General features: G+C 38.3%; 1 protein-coding gene and 1 pseudogene across 1 annotated transcript; one reads left to right on the forward strand and one right to left on the reverse strand.

Moving 5' to 3' along the window:
• Positions 1-841: 841 nt before the first annotated feature.
• On the forward strand, positions 842-1826 carry LOC101719553 (olfactory receptor 13G1). The gene has a single exon (XM_004841208.2). It carries the CDS (start codon positions 903-905, stop codon positions 1824-1826), a length of 924 nt encoding a protein of 307 aa, XP_004841265.1. The 5' UTR covers positions 842-902.
• A 12603-nt stretch (positions 1827-14429) lies between these two features.
• On the reverse strand, positions 14430-15375 carry LOC106009074 (olfactory receptor 14A2-like; annotated as a pseudogene).
• Between the last annotated feature and the right edge of the window lie 3920 nt (positions 15376-19295).

The raw sequence follows: 19295 nt of genomic DNA on the forward strand, positions 1-19295 counted from the left end.
GAAAACAGTATACTACATAAGTTTTTGGAGATCAGTATTTTTAATACCCTAATCATTCTTTGCTAGCTGCCACTTTTTCTTGGGTTTCTTTAAGAAACATCAGTTCTATGCAAATAATTTAATATTTACACAATATACCTGATTTTCATAAGAAAAAACTGAAACATATTGAGGCTAAATGCCTTGCTTACAGCTGCAATATAAGAAAGGCAGCCCTAGCTTTTATGTGTTTATACCCAATTCTCTTGCCTTTATATGACAGTAAGTAAAACAAATGAGTCACTCAATTTTAGAATGTATTTATCCACTAAGTAAATATATGCAAATATAGACATTTGATTAAATTGTTTAGTATTTGGAAAACAATAAATTTGTCAGTGGTTCTATGTATATGCATCCTGAAAATATTATATGGGACATTTTCCCCATGAAATAACCCCATGGTAGTTAACTCTACTCCACTGTTCCAGATATTCCTACTCATCCATGTCTCTAGAACATCTACTTAATATATACTGCAATTAATCAATATTTTAAAATAGTAATTGCAATATATTTGTTCTGGACATGTGAATATAGGAAGGTAAGTTCTACTTGGACAAGTTTCGATTAGAATGATAACATTGCCATATTTTGAAGAAGTTTATTTCCTATATTTTCCTTGTCACCCACTGCCTTCAGGTTATCCCAGTCACCTATGGAAGAATATGCCTCAGAGAAGGGAATCTGCATGGAGATTCAAGAGTCTGCCTGAAAATCAGAACTCTACTCTCTGGGAATTTATTCCACAAGGTTGCATAAAATCTCTAAAGAGTCACACACACTCACACACACACACCCTCACAGCTACATTAATTCCTAGCAGTTCCCACTGTGGACTGTTTAATCACCCTGAAGGAAGGATGAACCACAGCATTGTCACTGAGTTCCTGATTGTGGGTCTCACCAGAAGCCCTGCACTGCAGGGAGTCCTCTTCTTTGTGTTCCTCTTCATCTACCTTTGGGCATTTCTGGGCAACATGCTCATCATGGTGGCCATCGTGTACAATGCCAGCCTGCACACCCCCATGTATGTTCTGCTTCTGGCTCTGGCCATTGTGGACACAGTGTGCACCACGACAATCATACCAAAGATGCTATGGACCATGCTGACATCACAGAACACCATTTCCTATGGGGGCTGCATGTCCCAGCTCTTCTCCTTCACATGGTCCCTGGAGGCAGAGATGGTTCTCTTCACCACCATGGTCTATGACCGCTATGTGGCCATTTGCTTCCCCCCGCACTACAGCACCATCATGAATGCCTACATGTGTGTGGCCCTGCTCAGCATTGTCATGGCTATTGGCATCACCACCTCCTGGGTACTCACAGATCTCATCCTGCGGTTGACGTTCTGCGGGCCAAACACCATTGACCACTTCTTCTGTGAGATTACCCACCCTGCTGGCTCTGTCTGCAGCCCTGTGAAAGTCAATGAAGTGATGGTGTATGTGGCAGATATCACCCTGGCCGTGGGGGACTTCACCCTCACCTGCATCTCGTACTGCTTTATCATTGCTGCCATTCTTTGCATCCACACAAAAGAAGGCAAGAAGAAGGTCTTTTCCACCTGCTCCTCCCACCTCATAGTGGTGTCACTTTATTACTCCCCTGTCATCTACACCTACATCCGCCCTGCTTCCAGCTACACCATCGAGAAGGACAAGGTGGTGGCCGCACTCTACACTCTTGTGATGCCCACCTTAAACCCCATTGTGTATAGCTTCTGCAACAAGGGGATGCAGGTGGGGGTTAGGAAGGTGTTCCCTTTCCTGAAGCTCTAGGGGCTTCAGAGGGAACATCTTCTCTCTCTTCTCCAAGCTTTTGTCAGGACCTCTCCCCTGGCAGATCTTCCATCATCACCTCCATCCTACCTTCTGCATTCCTTAGTATTTTCTTCTTTTGCCTTCCCTGCCTTCTTGTTCTCACTGGTGCCATAAATCTGTACTCCCATGTAAAGAACGCAAGTAAATCACAAAGTGTATCCCACCATCTTTCTAAAAATACATACCTACCTTCTAAGTATGCACATAATACACATTTGCTAATAAGGCAATGTCCACAGCATGTTCAAACAACAAATATAAACATAACTTTTAACATTGTTGCATTGACCAGTCTATGAATCAACTCTCCAACTTACAAAGAGGGAATATGCACTGTAGCATGGTGAGAGGTATTTCCAACAGGAAGAGTGCAGTGTCCCCTTGCAATCCATGTAATGATAAACATTATGCTGCAATGTATTTTTAACTCATTCACAATTTTTTATACTGCTTTGAAATAATCTAGTTCCTGCCACTGTTGCCTGCTTTAGACTTTTATTCTATGTGTACAAGAACTATGTATTACTATTAGAAATGCTCCCACAGAAAGTACCAGCCAAATTCTCATTAAATGTCTAGAGAACAATGGGAGGATGAACCCATGTCCTGTGCCTGGGGAACCCTGTGTGATGGCACAGGGCAGTGCACACTGTTGGCCCATCTGTGAAGGTCAGAGTGGTGCTGAGAAGGATGGGGTAGGAAACTCCTGGGGAATTTGCTGGAGGACTACACCTTGGGATCTGTCCCTCCACAGACTGGGTGCTACTGTGAGGTGGTGTCTGTTTCCCTGGGGTGGAGGAAGGTGGAACCTTGCTAAGCTGTCACTGGGAGAAAGACAGCACTTGTTCCAGCCACAAAGGATGGGGCTCAGTCACATCTGGGTTGAGTGACACTCAGCCTGACCTGTATTCCGATTCATCCACAGACAGTTGGCTCTGGTTTTCTCTATCCTGGTGACTTGTTTTGATGCTGATGCTCTGTGACTTGTTAATGTCACCTGGCCAGCACCATGGCCTCCTGATGAACCAGCCCTGTCCAGCACAGGGCAGTGGCTTCCTCAGCTCAAAGTGCAGGATCCTTTTCTTATCCTCCCTTCCTCCTCAAAGAAAGCCATGCACAGAAGTCAGATCAACAATACAGGTCCACCCTGTAGGAACATAAATGTGATGTAATTGCCCAAAGGCACCCCTTATCCTGAAATTCAGCAGTCATGGACATTATTTAAAATACTGAGACTATCATCACTAGAAACATTGAAATTTATTTTTCACAGATTTCTTAATGTAGAGTTGATGAGTGAAAGGAAAATACATAAGACATACAAAGTGATGTTTTGATATATCTATGTATGTAAAATAATTAAGTTAATGAATTCATCACCTAACATACTTTGTTAAATTGTTAAAAGGGGGAACGTTTTGAAGATCTATTCTAAATTCTTTCTTCTTGGAATTTCTTTTACAGTGGCTTCCATATTGCTCTTTGTCATTATTACAATGACTGTTGTATTTTGTAACATGTAAATAAAAGAATCCCACTTCAGTGTATTTTGAACTCCCTTACAAGATCTCTACTTAAAGCATTACCTTGCTTTCAATACACAGGAAATAATTACCTCTGGATGTATCTACCTGTCTAGCATATGGTGCATCTATTAGTTGTAGGATGCTCTAAACTCTGTAAAGATGCAAGTACACCCTTCCTGTCTTTCCCTGCACAGTACCCCACCATCATCACAGTGAAGATATCACCTTCATTGTGAATTCATCACTCCATTTAGGTTCCAGATCAAGGGATAATATTTAGTTCTAACACTTTATGGTGTTTATTTGTTTATATGGAAATGTGGGACAGAGGAAAGTGTGTGTTTTCAATGGATTTCCCCTGTTTAATGGTTTGGGTTAATTCATTTAAAACATGATGGTTAGAAAGCATTTACTCTGACTTGGAGGCTTACTTATTTATTGGAGAAAAGTCCTTGTGCTACTAAATTCAACTAGAAGGAAACTTCTCGAGTTTCTATATGTTCAGCTAGAAAAGGCAAAGGAATGTTACTTTGCTATGTTAAGCTGTTTGTTTGTATGTTTTGTTTTTGAGCCATATTCTTGGTCCATGGCCCAGGTGGATCTCAAACTCCAGAGCACAAGAGAAGCCCCTGGCTAACCACTGAGAGTGAGGATCAGATGGCAGGCTCATCCACCCCACCCAGATTTACTCAGCCCTCATGAACCAGAGGGGGTGCTTACACCTCCTGGGGAAGGAGTCCCAGATGAACAACCATTGTGGTTGTCCTAGGCAGTCCCATGAGTTATCACAGGACCAGGCCCCTGAGTCCCCTTGCCCTGCCATCCACCATGGATTTTCCCGGGATCAGGAATGGGTTCTGTCTTACCAGGTATTATTAGGTCCACAGCAATAGTAGAATGTAGATGCACATAAAATTGATTTAAAATAAATGAAAGCTTTCATACAAACCATATACTTACCTTAAAAATGACAAATGTATGAGATTAACAAAAATAGAAGGACTGGTGGTCTATTATACCACTAACATGTCCACATGCCCTAAATCCATCCAGTAGAGTTAGAAATAATGATCAACACCATAACCTATAGAACTTCCAGCCCAGACACTGGTATCTAAAAGCCACATTTTCCTGGGCATGGTGTCACACACACACACACATACACACACACACACACACACACACACACACACTCACACACCTCTGTAATCCCAGCACTTGGGAGGCTGAGTGAGGCAAGAGAATCCCTGCAAGTTCAAGGCCAGGCTGGGCTCGGCAGTGAATTGGAGCCATAACTACATAGCAAGACCAGAAATGAATGAGTGAATGAGTGAATGAATAAGTAAATAAATAAATTATTCTTCTCTTTATAAAATTCACAGCTCCTTAGAGGAATACTAGAGCCCTCTGAGAATAAACTGAGTCACTATGGTTAGATTTTAGATCACTTTCCTTCTCTCCACAGAGATATTTCTGGAAAGATCTAACCCAATAAAAGTGAGATGTGTTACAAAGCTAAGGAGACTAGTGATAAAGAGTTGTCTTAATAGTTGGTATCTGGTGGACGATAAATTGTGTTAGCATTATTTGGATTAGATACTTCAATTGTTATGACAAATATGTAAAAACATTCACATCCATTATATTTTTTGAAATATCACTCTTAGTTAAACTTTTGGTTTCTACACCAGAGAAATAATATGATATTTACACATGTGATTTGTTCTATTTCACTTAAGAATATGGTTTCTAGGTGAATCAATTTAGCTAGAAATGTGTCAAGTTTACCCTGTTTTACGACTAAATAGTACTGCATCACATAAAAAAAATACATCTTCTTTGTCCATTCATTTGTTGATGGACAATTACGGTATTTTCCAGAATTAGCTATCACAAATTGTGTTGCTATGAACATGGGTACACATATATCACTGTGGTCTGATGCTTTTAATTCTTTGAGGAAGACACACAGATGGAGGATAGCTGGATCAAATAGAACCTCAAGTCCTTTAATTTGAGTAATCTCCACAGTGATTTCCACAGTGGCTGCACCAGACTGCACATGCACCAGAAGTGGAGAAGGGTTCCTTTTTCCCCACAGCCCCTCCAGCATCTGTTCTTGGTTGATTTCTTTCAGGGGTGAAATAAAATCTCAGACTTGCTTTAATTTCCACAGCTTGAATGACCAGTGATGTAGAATATTTATTCAGATATTTACTTGCTATTTGTATTTCTTCATTTGAAAAATGTTCATTCATCTTAGATGTCAATTTTAGCATTGAGTCTTTAAATTTGTAGAGTTTGATGTTTTCTCGTTTTCATATATTCTAGACATTAGTCTTTCATCTGACAAACAGCTACCAACATGTTTTTCCCACTCTGTGTGTTATCTCTTTACTCTGTTGGTAGTCTCTTTTTCTGTGCAAATTCTTTTTAATAAGATGAGATCTCAGTTATTGATTCCTTGTAATATTTCCTTTGTGGTTGGGGTTTTGTTCATGAAGTCTTTTCTTATAAGTGTGTGTTCAAGAGTTCCACCTCACTTCTCTTCCAGCAGTCTTTCACATGTAGATCTGTTTTTATTTTTCATATATAGATCTTTGAACCTTCTTGATTTAAGTTTAGTGCATGTGGAGAGACATGAGTCTAGTTTTAATCTTCAGCATATGGAAAGACAGTTTTTCCTGCACCATTTATTGAAGAGGCTAACTTTTGTCCATTGGAGGTGTTTGGCCTCTTTGTCAAAGATAAGGTGGCTGAGCTTGTGTGGAATTGTTTCTTAATCTTCTGTGTTGTTTCATTGATCCTCAATTCTCTTTTATTTTGCCATTACCATGCTGTTTTTATCACAGTACCTCATGTTGTACGTTTGTTGTTTAAAAACACATCAAATTTTTATGCAGTAACAGTTAACAGTAATTTCCTCCCAGGGACAAATTTTTCATGCTTTTTGAGTTTTTGTAAGCAATTTCTTGTCTTAGGTATATCTTGAATCATTAAAATATTTTGGAACTCTGTTGATCACATTGGGTGTCTGATTTCACTGAAAATAAATTTTTGTACATAGGTTAACAGGGTTTTAGAAAAATGTGATACTAATGATGAAGGAATCCTTCATCATAGGCTTCTTTCCGACTGATATCTGATGTCACCACTGTTGTGCCTCCTCATCCCTGGTGGATGCCTGGCCCCCTCTCTCTGCCCTTTGGTGGCAGTGAATACTCACCTCTCTCAATGGTCACAATGTCATAGAAATCTCCATACATATAAAGCCTTCTGTATAGATCCAGCTTCTTCTTTTATAAAAATAGTTTTAATTTTTATGGTTTTTCCTTTGTTGTATATGTGAATTTTAAATGAAAAGATAAATTCCATTTTCAATTCAGATTTCCAAAAATTCACTTTTACCAGATAAATATTCCTTCATTCCTTCAGTTATTGATGGATTGGCTGGTTGTATTTGTGGGGGAAGAATGGATGACCTCAGCCAAGCTAGTCATGCCTTTCAGCACCAAGCTACAGCTTCCATCCCTTCCACCCACACAAAATTTATGACATGCTTAAGACATGGGATTATGAGACTCAAGAAAATGTTAATGGTTACATCAGGAAAACAGCATTTATTGAGTCTTCTCATCCATGTACCATGTGAATATTCCATCTACAACCAGTGCCTTTATATTTTTAAATAATTAAAAAAATGTTTTCCCAAGAAAGTTATTTTGAGACTTACTTCCATGCACTTCATAAAGCTTAATGTTTTCATGAGTGTGTAATGTGTCTCCATGTAGGATATACATGGCCTTTTTTTCCAAACAACTTTAATACCTATTTGAGCTCTCCAAGTCTTTCTTCTGTAGAATGTCCCACATCCCATGTTTTCCTGGTGATTTTTAAATTTAACATGGAATTAGTGATAAATCTGATGTCTTGTCCTCCCTTTTCATGACCACTGGATATTGATTCTGAGACTTGATTAAATTAAGATTGGACCATCTTTTCCTTCAACAACACCCAAATATGATGGTTTCTACCTGCTACCGCAGAGAAGAGGGAAGGCACCTAAAGCAGAGTTTTACTATTGCTTTTATTCAGCATTAAGATTTCCCAAAAGATTAAACCTAGGGGTGTTATTAGCCCCAGATCTTTCTCTTCCAGCTATCTTTCTGAAATGGTTCAAGAGATCTTACTAGAGTGATCCGTTAAACATTCTTAATGTTTGACCTTTAGCCCTATGATTCAAAGTGGTAAAAATGACACAGTTGTGTTAAAATTAAACATCTGCACAGCCTTATAGAGATCAGCAAACGTCATAATATGTACATCTTGGAGCAGCCTAGGTGCCAATCAACAGATTCATTGATGAGAACCGTATAGTACATATTTCTACATAAGGGAATGCTATTCTTCCATAAAGAAGGATAGATTGGGGTTATTTGGGGGGGAAAGAATGCATGTTGAGACCAGAATTTTAAGCGAAATAAATCAGTCACACAAGTCATTTCTCAGATGTGAGAAATCAAAAATATAAGTAAAGTGCAAAACACTAAGTGACAATAGTAAATAGGGAGATAGATATTTCACAAATGGGAAAGGGACATAGAGGTGGTGAGATATTGGAAGGAGGGGAATGGAAGAGACTAAAATAGGGTTGAAGAGGTATTATGTACATGTACCTACCAGCTCTCCAAGAAGAATGTGACCATTATGCACTGCAGAGATGAACTAATAAAGATGAAAATTGGAAAAAATGAACCACAGGCATCAACTGTCCCAAGAAAAATGTTTCCTGCAAACACAGCAGGGCGACTACTAGACTGGACATTGAGGTGGAACCGTGTGTCCTGCACTTCATTCTCATGTGGTCACCACTTAGTGAAAAACAAATCTCACTTGTTCATCACTGTAGTAATGCCCACAGTCTTGTCCTAGGCATGGGGTATCTGAAGTTGAAAGAGATTTTCTTTCCACATTGCAAATCTAAGGAAGTTGGCCCACTGCCTAGTCAGCCCCCAGAAGTCGCACTGATGGAGCCAGAGCAGCTGGGCTGGAACTGGGATGGGCTCCGTGTAGTTCAAGCATCACCTCTGGGTGCATTGTCATCTCAATGTACTCCATTTCCTTGTGACCACCACCCCTACTCCCCAGGACAGCAGAGAGTTGGGGTGACAATGACAGGAAGAGATAACAAAAACAGGCAGCACCTGAATTCTCACAAATATCAGCACAACCCTTTGCTCGAATAGCATGTATCTCCCCTGCTCTCTGCTCTACCTGTACCTGAGGCATTCATAGGCTGCAGGTAGGGCAACTGACCTGAGTTCCTATATCTTACTCTGCTTCTAACATTTAGTCAAGTGAAAAATTTTCTTCACTGTGACCTTTAGCCCTAAGATTCAAAGTGGGGAAAAGGACCCAGTTGGATCAAAGGTGAACATCTGTAATGCATATTTTGGTCCACAGTGTGGCTTAAAGTCAGAACAGAACACACTTTGTTACAAAAGCACATAGGTTGCTGTAATTTGTTTTATTTTACAATTCATATATTTTAAAAATTTAGGTATACAAAGGTAGATTTTCCCAGAAGAAATTTCCAGAAAGTAAAAACAAGCTCTCCATTACTAAGTACAGAGTCAACATGAAGAAATGGATATTTTAAAGTGTGATTTAACCCCTAGGATCCTCTTGGTCACCACACAGATTACAATCACTGGGCACACTGCAAATGGTGACCACAGGCTGGGCATGACTCCAGCTGCATCCTTCATTACACTCTGCTTAGATGTCCCCTCTCTGTCTCCTCCAAGTGTGTGGCCAGCACATGGAGAAACATCGTTCACCACCACAGTCAGCCCAGTGGGATGGGACCAGAAAGGTCACAACTCTGGCTTCAAACTCAGACACATGCTCCAAATATCCTGTGATAAGAATCAACCTACCTGACACAGAGAAAGTTTAATGGACAAGGCAGCATGGGGAAGGTGGGGTGCATCCATGTCTGCCTGGCCTCAGCAGTCATGAGCCTGAGTGACCTGAAGAAAGGGCTGGGAAGAGGAGGGGGAAGCTGGGGGTTTCACAACTTTGGATAAAATCAATGTTGTCAGACTTCTAGAAGTCTAATGACAACTGAACAATCTAAGATTCTGCAAGTCAAGCTTGTAAATCATCCTTCACATGGAAGATAAGAAGCTGATCAGTGGAAGACCATGGGAGCTGGATCAGAAAATATGGTGAGCAGGACTGGAGAAGAAGAACATGTTCCATCCCACTTTTTAATATAAGCTAGGGACAAAGCAAGGTTTAAGCTCCTTACAAAAGAAGAAATTAATTAATGATGGAGGCTGAGTTACAATAACTCTTCTCTGGATGCTTTTAACTTCTTGATCAATTCTTGCTTGAATCAATTACAAAATATATGATTTAAAATTGTGTCTTTTTATCACTCTTCTGTATCTACTACTATAATTTTCTAAAGAATAGATTTTTTCAATCTAGTTTTCCCCTGTGATAAAAACAGAGGAAAGGAAGACACTGAAAACTCTCCAGAGATTTCCCAAGACACATACAAGTTTTCAGTATTTCAGTATTCAGCTACAAAATTTTACCAATATTAATATACCTGAGGGCAAGATAAGTCTTTCCCCTTGTAGTAGTTTTTCTCATTCAACTCCACAATAGGTACATATTCAAGTCAAATAAATTTAAATGTGTAACATATTCATTTTCATAGGGGGATAACACCAATTTTTTCATAAATGAGCATTATCGTGGGTGTACAATACCAATGTTTATTCTGTATGGTATTTATATTGATATATTATAAACTTTAATTTTATGAGATTTTATGTTAATCAATGATTACTTGGAAAAAATATCAAAAAATAAAGTACTGAATTCTTAATATTAATTAAATGTTTATAAATATGCATCAAAATATTCCACATCAATTTTTTTTGGTTTACAAAGTCTAAAACATAGCAAAAGTTCCTATAAAAACAAGAACAGCTCCTATATGAACTACAAAGTAAATACCAATAGACCGCTACAAAAAGTAATCTTTGCATCAATTATCACACCTAAGGCAATTTTCACACATGATAATGGTACATTAAATACACACATATTGCTTACACTGACAGCACAGGTGTTTTGCTTTCCTGGTATTTTTGTAGGATATACTTGACATCTTTCTGGTCTTGTTATTTTTTCAGGAGGTTATTATTATATAATACAATGTGCAGCTAATAAGAACATAAAATATCAATAAAATAAAGTGTTAAATTTTTAATATGTATTGTACATTTGGTATAAACATCAACATTTTCACATCAGCTGTGTAATACCTTACAAAACCTGAAAGATAACATCAGAAATAAATTTCCATATGAACTACAATGAACATACCAGTAGAACTCTAAAACAAAAATAATTTTTGCTTCAAATGTCACAACCAAGGCAATATTCACACATGACAACTGCATGTTCCATGCACATGTCTTGCTTACCCTGAAAGCACATTCAATTGGCTGGAAAATAAGCTATTAATGAAACATCAAATATGCAATGAGTGCTTGGAATAGACATCAACATTTTCACATCAGCTATTTTCTTGCTTATGAAACTTAAAAGAGGCCATCAGGAATAAAATCCTATGAGAACTACAATGTAAAAAAAACCAAAAGCCTATCATAAAAATAATCTTTGCTTCAACTGCACAATAAGGCATTCTTCACACATGAAAACAGCATTTTCCTTACACAAGCTTCACTTAAAACTTTCATAGCACATATGTTTTGTTTTCCTGTCCTTTCTTGTAGGCCACAGTTTCATATGTTTGGTTTTCCAATTGTCTTTGTGATGTTGCACTTTCTTGTTCACCTGCCACATCAACAGTATGTTGCACAATTTTTTTCATAATTCCCTGAGCAGAAAATTTTTGCTTTTCCTCTGCTGTTAATTATTTCTTATAAGTATAAGACAGTAACATTGTGTAAAATACAAACAACCACTTTGTAATTCAAGTGACTTCATACTTGCTGATAGCTCATCTACAACTGTACTCCACTTTTGGTTTTGTTGAAGGAAGTTTTCCTCTCAGGCTTTTGTTTTGCTGAGTGTTCCCTATCAATATTTCCATCATGATGAAATGTTGACATCAGCAGTACCAGTTTGTTTTTATTTCATATATGAGACCAATGTTATATCTTTCTGAAATCCAAAGATAGTACTCCACAATTCTCTGTTTGGAAATTGCAACATTTCCTTTGGAATTTCTGCTTTTTTCCTGCATACAGCTCCTATGCTGGTCAACTTGTACTCTGTTAAACAAATGTGACATCAATTGGAAACTGGTAAACCAATTGTCAAATGCCACATTCTGATTAGTTTAGGAGATGGGAGCAAGAAGTGTGTTCACAACATTACTCATTTTATTAATATATGAATAAGACATGGTGGCTGAGTTCCAGGATATATTTCTAAATTGAAAGCATAATGAGCCTTTGCAGCAAGGCATATATTTTCATGCTATATTTTGAAGGTTTTTCTGCATATACTCCCTGAAGCTACAGGAACCATGAGTGCTGCAAATATTTGAACAGTAGTTATGTATTTGGATGGTTTATAAATTATTTGCCAATTACCCATAAATATCTCAAACAGTGACTGGATCACAGTGAGATTATGTTTGTTTTTCTTTCTTGATAGATGGTTTTGTCATCAAATCTCAGGCAATTTAGAAGAGAACCAAATCTCCTCAGTGCCATTATCATTCTACAAACCTCAAGCCCATACCCTTCATTTGTCCATCAGTCATTTACATTCCTGTGATTTCCATGAGGAATCCCTGTTAAGTACAGCAGACCTATGAATGCTTTCAGTTCAGCTAGTGAGGTGTCATAACAAAGACATTTTTTGAGTAGGGCTATTGGTACATAAAGAGCATTTTACTTGTACTTCACAACATCTTGTATCATTTTATCTGGTATAAATGATTGCCAACATTCAGTGGCAGTGCTGGGATTCTGTCCAATAGGATTCACCACTGCCAATATCTTCACTATATTTTTGGACCTAGTTCTAACATAGGATCATTCCATTTAGTTGTATGAATATTTGCACCATTTCAACTAGTCAAGTATGTACTTACATTGCTCCTTTGTTCATCATCTGAATCAAGTAGGTCTGCATTCCCTGTGTATCGCTGCATTTCACTTGCACAGGAACTTTGGCTTACATGGCCAATGTCAAAGTCATTATGATCTTCATTATCTATGCATGAGCAATCTGTGGATTCATTTTTTACCTCCTCAAAACCTGCAAATCTGATATTTCATGTGCCATTGTACTGGATTAGGATAATTCTTTCTGAAAAATCCAAAGAAAACTTTTTATAAAACAAAGCTTAAGTGCATAGAAATTTAGCAATAAGCATTTAATATGTAAAAGACCTATTGGTGTGATGGAGCTCTCATTCACAACATGCCATTCATCTGCCAAGTGGGTGAATGCACAGATGGGGTATTGTTTTCCCCAGGCATAGCTACTATGAGTCACACTCACATTCCATTATGGTAAAGTACATGTTCACATAACAGGAGAGTAGTATGGGTGTATTTTACCCCTTGTGATGCTCAGATAAACATACTCAAAACTCCTTAGATAGAGGGCTCTGTGGGCAAAAATCCTGGTTTGACATGTTTGTATATGGGTACCCACCTTGCTGTTCATCATGCCAAATGAGTAAATACAATGTTTCCTGTGTACCTCTCGGCAATGCTACTGAGATGCACAGCACAGTACTGTTATAATACAGTATAAATACACAGTATACAATTATGGGATGGGTTGTTGTACCCTGATGTTATGCTCCTTTAGGAGTAGAACAAATAATTCTACCATTTTCCACCAGCTGTTTGAAAAAAGTTAAAGATAAATTTACAAGTAAGACATCAGAAAAGTTTCTTTTCATCACTAAATATGATTATGAGATAGTAAAAATAAAAATATTTATCAGGGAACATGTAATGGCATGATTAAATATGTCTGCCTATATCTGAGTAAAAATACCTGGATATTTAATTAGTCCAAATGGCAATAATGTCCTTTTACTTCCCTAGGTAATTAAAGGTGAAGCTCAAAAGTTATTCTGATAAAATCTAGAACTGCTATGTGCATTACAGAGAAGCCCAAGATAAATCTATTGCATCGTGGATACTAGTAAGCCAAAAATAATCTTCTCTCCCTAATCAGTTCCACTCTAATTTTAACAGATTCCATAGTTTCTTTGAGACTCAGATTAACAGCTCTCACCTAGCTTAAGTTAAATTCAGAAATTCTGTACTTGCTAAATTATAGACATGGAGGCACAAAGACACACCTGGGTCTGCTGCATTGGAAGTGCCCTGGGCCCTGCTGGAAACTATCTCCTTGGGTGACCATAGTCCCTCTGGGAGGATGCAACTCAGCTGTCCCCTCCTGTTGGCTTTGTAGTTGGATGTTATATTACAGCACCTGGCAGTCTGTTTATCGAGGAAGATGTGCACATGTCACATGTCGATGGTTCAGATTTTTCCACATATGGGACCCACTGTACTAGCTCAATATTGTTATTTTCATTAGGGGGTGGCTCCCTCTTTTTTTAGTTTTGGGAATACAACTAAGGACTTTAGGCTTGCCAGGCAGGCATGGCACCAACAGGCTACATCCATGGCCCTGAATATTTCCATTTGTTTCCAATAAATGAAACACAGAAATGAGTTAATAAAAGATCCAAGATGAAATCTGATCACCTAAAAAGCCAATCTTTTCAGAAAGCTAAGCCACCAAGGGAGAGCTGCTTTGTCATAAGAGACTGCCATTTGAAACCATGAACTACATACTGGCCTTGTGGGCTGCAGCTTCTGACATCAGTGGCTCTTGGGTGTTTGCTTCCTAGAGCAAGAGATGGATAGGTGCACCACAGGCCTCCACAAACTTAGAGCTGAGAAGACTCTGAGCCACCCTGGAGGTCCTGTGTCCTGCATAGACATGAATGTTAGATGAAGGGCACCCAGTGAGCATGCAGGGCTGGCAGAAGCCTTCTCAGGCCCCATTTCATATCACCATTCCTTAAATTGTAGATTACAGGATTCAGGATTGGAGGTAGCACGGTGTAGAATACAGCAGGCAGCCTGTCAATAACTGGGGGCGCATCTGCATGTGGCCTCGGGTAAACCATGAATGCACTTAGTATAAAAATGGTGAAGACAAAGAGATGAGGGAGGTACATGGAGAAAGCTTTACACTGAATTTTCCTGGATGGAATCCTCAGCACAGTAGAGAGAGTGTGAACATAAGAGTACACAATGCAGACACAACATGACAGGCCCAGACACACTGCTATTCCCAGGCTTGTATAGACCACCAGAAATGTGTCAGAGCAGGAAATCTTGAGTAAGGAGGGAACATTGCAGAAAAATTCTAGTATCACACTGGAACCAAAGAAGGGCCCAGAAAATGGGCCAGCAGTGTACAAGGCTCCAAAGAGCCCCACACATCCCAGGAAACTCCTGCCATCAGCAAACATGCATCACCATCCTTGATTGCCTCATAGTGCAGGGGACAGCAGATGGCCACATAGTGGTCATAGAACATGGCAGTGATGATAAATGTCTCACCTGCTGAGAAGGATGTCACTAAAAATGGAGCTTGGAGACAGACCTTGGAATGGAAATGAAATTTTTGAGAGTCAGACTGTTGAGGATGAACTTTGGGATTGGGAAAGACACCAGGGAGACATCCAGCAAGGACAAGTTCTTTAGGAAGAAGTACATGGGTGCTTGGAGCTGTAGGTCCAGGGATATCACTGTAAGGACAGTGATAATGAGAAGGTTACTGATCAGTTACATCAGCCAGAAGAGGAGGCCACAAAGTTTCTGTAGCTCTGGGTTCTCAGAAAACCCCAAGAGAAGGAAACTGGACACCAAGGTGGCCTTGACCATACTAGAGCCTCCTCACTGCGTGTCAAGGTGAGGACATATGAAAAAAGAGAACTCTTCAAAAGCAGTAACAAACTCTTCAAAGCAGTAATATATTCAGAAACATTCAGTTGTAAAGGAATCATTAACTTCTGCATCTTAAAAACTTTTTTGCATTTTCTTGAAAATTCTTTCCTTCCTTCCTCCCTCCTTCTGTCATTTTCTTTCTATCCTGTCTGCTCCCCTTTCCTCCCCTGGCTTTCTATCCTTTTCCCTCCCCCTGCCTTCCCTTTCCAGCTGAGGATTGAAGTAAATATCACACATCCTAACAGTAGATAATCTAACTCAAAGCTACATGCAAATGGCTATTCTTTCTTTAATGTGAAGTAATTAATATGAGTAATATGTGAGGTCAGTTAGCCTTAGTTTTGCTTTTAAAGTTTTGACAATCAGAGGTTTGGGAAGGAATTTTCAGGTTAGCAGGGTTGTCTTATTTCCCCTTAAGTGGTAGAGAATTCTTTCCTTATTACTTAGAATATTTCAGATAGGTAGAAGTAAAGATATTGAATGTTCTCACAACAAAAACATGGGGAACTCTTAATGTGAGCCATGTGTTAATTACTTTGATATGATGGTTACATAATGTACACAGGCATGAAACAGCACACTACTCACAGTAATATTACCAATAATAAGAAATAAACATACAAACTACAGACAAATAAAGTGGCATCAACTGGTCATTATAAGAGATCACCACATCCTGTAGCCTCAACTTAAACATGCTCTGAGATAAACACAACTTTTCTAAACATGGAAGCTCTGCCAACTCACTGGGTGTTTGTGTCCAATTTTTACTGAACCTTGTTTCATGACAAACATTTTCTACCAGAAAACATCTAAAGTCTCATGTTCTTTACTATCCCCAATATTGGGTACAGAAGCAAAACGTGTTCTCATGTGTTTCTATGATCATGGACTCACAGATACCATTATATTAAACAATGCAACACAGGCAAATCACTTCCTCTGTCTTCTTGGATGTGAACAAGAGAATGTAAATGAAGCTTTCTTGTTCATTGTATTTTCTTCAGCTCATGTGATCCTAAAATATTGAAAAGGACCAGGAGAAGAAAAATGAATTTTTCCACACAGTTCATGTCCTTTGGGTCACATTTGTGTACCACAGCCTTGGTATAGGCTTTGTGATGTTTGATTTGTTTATAAAAGATGATCATGACAGACTATATTTCTCATTTTGCCTGATTGTTTTCCCCTGATGTGCTTTCTGTAATTCATTTTTAATGCTATCAGATATATTTTTGTGTGTTCATAATATTTCCATAAATTATTGTTTACTAGTGGTGTTGTTTATTCTTTACTCACAGCATAAAAAGTTGTCCTGTTTGTTTAAGAAATGAACTAAATGATAGACACAATTTGTTTTGAGGGGGGAGTGTGCTGTTCATTGGAGGAGGCATAAAAAGAGAAACAAATGAAATTAAATAAGGAAAAATCAGAGGTAGTGACAGGTGTTAAGTTAGGAAAAAGTGTTACTCTGGAGACTAAGTGTGGGGAAGGGCATTCACCTGGGTGACCCGGGTGCTGACCCTAAAATGCAGAGAAAGAGCTCACAGAAAAGACCTCTGTGGAGGCTGACTTAGGAAACAGAGTTTGAAAACAGTGAAGGTTGTGGGCACCTAGGTCACCTGGCGAGAAGCAGACTGTAGTGACTCTGGAGAGCTGTGGTGGGAGAGTGAGGAGAGAACCCTATGGGTCATCCCATTCTTAAGGCAAGTCTGGACAAATATGGTGCAGACTGGTGAACAAAACCAGAGAAATCAGCTGTTAAAATTATTTTTTCGCTTTCCTAAAGTTCCTTACTCTACAAAAAATTTAAAAATCTATTTTGAAACAGAGTATTTTAACATTTTATCTGAAGAAATTTGAAATTCACACATCAAATAATCCCAGATATTCAATCACCCAAAAAAAGGCTTATTTGTCAAATGTATTTTTCGGAAATGATTCCAACAGGTCTACTGGAGTGGAAATATTTTGACTTCAATGTGAGTTAGAAATTTAGGCTGTCTTTGGAGACTGTCTTCATGGCACACTGGCACACCTCTAGGCTTCTGGTAAGACTCAAATATTCCTGCTAAGCTCTGGGGAATTCACAGGGAAGGGTGGAAAATAAAGTAAACAGGAAAGTCCTTTGTCTTTTGTAAATGTCAAGTGTTGCATCATTTGAAAATCTCTGAAGGTACAAGGTACACAGCAGATCTTTGTAAAGACACTTAGCTAATACACAGGCTCTCCCAAAGGAAAAGGCCTGAATACCCTTATTAAGTGGTTATGTCTCAAGATCACTAGCATTATAATCACTGTTATTTTCTATGCACAGATATTCTGGCCACAGAAAACATTCTGAAATAACACCATGGAGGACATGGCTCTAATATTTACCAGTATTATAGTAAACTGATTAAATACTCTCTTAATTCCCTTTATCATAGAATTAGACAATCTAGTATGGTTGTAAGCAAAAGTTTATAACTTGGGCAGTTCATTTAAAATGAATATATGAAGATTTTGTCCTGTCAAATATTCTTAATAACTTTCTTCGCTTAATGATTTTGGCTGAGAGAATCTCAAGTCAATTTCAGGATGTGGATTTGGACCATCAGCTTGGTGGTGTAAATGAAGTTAATGCTCAGAGAAACTTCGCTATACATATCCAAAGTTCAATAATATGAAAAGTGAAATAAATTATAATGATCTTCTTTTAAAATTCCCCACAGAAGAGCAATGAAAATGAAATGACTTTTAAAGATAGAGCCATTAGAAAATTAAAATTATGTTTGTGTATCTGTTTTGTCCTCTAATAAATTTTAATCAAATATGCTAAAATTTTTAGCTAGGTTCTACAAAAATAATTTTGGCTCTAAGAAATATAGTTAGCAAAATACCATGTTTCTCCTACATACTTCAGTAATAATGTTCAAATTTAGAAAGCTTGATTTACTCCTCCTGGGCAAGTAGATGTATAACTGGGAGTATAGAGAACATAATCTTACAGTCTCTAAAAATCACATAATTCCCATTTATTATGTTGCATTTGTCATATGTGTTAGTTGTATACTAATTATAATAAGCCAGTCATCAGTATTATAACCTTAGTTTTTAAATGATTTGTGGTTTATAAATAAAACAGAGAATAGTCCAAACACACACATACAAATACCCTTTGGCCTTTGCACATACTTTGGACAGGTTCCAGACAAACCAAAATTATTAGGGTGGAATTTAATCTGTCTTACATTCTGAAACCCTGCCCCTTGGCTGACAGGGCTGGAGAACTGGGTGTCCCCGCTGAAGCAGAGAACACATTCTGTCTTCCTCTGTGTTTGGTTCTGTGTCAGCCCCGACGCAATTGCTGATGCTGCCCACACTGCAGAGAGCCATTTTCTTCACACAGATTCCTGCCTATGAACTACTCTTGGAAGCACTTTCAAACACACATGCAGACACAGTGTCTCACCAAGTACCTAGTGCACATTCTCCCAATCCAGTCAATGTATAAAATTAACCACAAAAACACTTTTTTGACCTTCCTAATATTTTTCTTTGAGTTTCTGGTATGAGAGAAATGTTGAAGTTTAGTGTTTTGTATAATTGTCTTCTGTCTCAATTCCTTTGGTGCTTTTTGTAGCTCAGGTCTGTCACTAACACATTTGTGTAGTCTTCTGTAATCTAATAAAATATTAGTCTTTGTTTTCTTTTTCAATAATGTTTTTCCTGAACATAAAAATTTCAGTTGACAGTTGCTCTAGTTTTATTGTGTAAGTTTCATTTTCAATATTTAATTCATTGTTGTTGACTCCTGACAGCCATCAGTATTTTTAACAACCACCTGTCTTTTTTCCCTCTTTAAATATGTGTTC

The sequence above is a fragment of the Heterocephalus glaber genome, unplaced genomic scaffold, assembly GCF_053883595.1.
Source record: "Heterocephalus glaber isolate CG9 unplaced genomic scaffold, H.glaber_assembly_v1.0 deba00001673, whole genome shotgun sequence".
Lineage (NCBI taxonomy): Eukaryota > Metazoa > Chordata > Mammalia > Rodentia > Bathyergidae > Heterocephalus > Heterocephalus glaber.

Bases quoted from the DNA above. Each gene is read 5' to 3' on its own strand.
- LOC101719553 (XM_004841208.2), top strand. From the start codon at position 903: ATGAACCACAGCATTGTCACTGAGTTCCTGATTGTGGGTCTCACCAGA.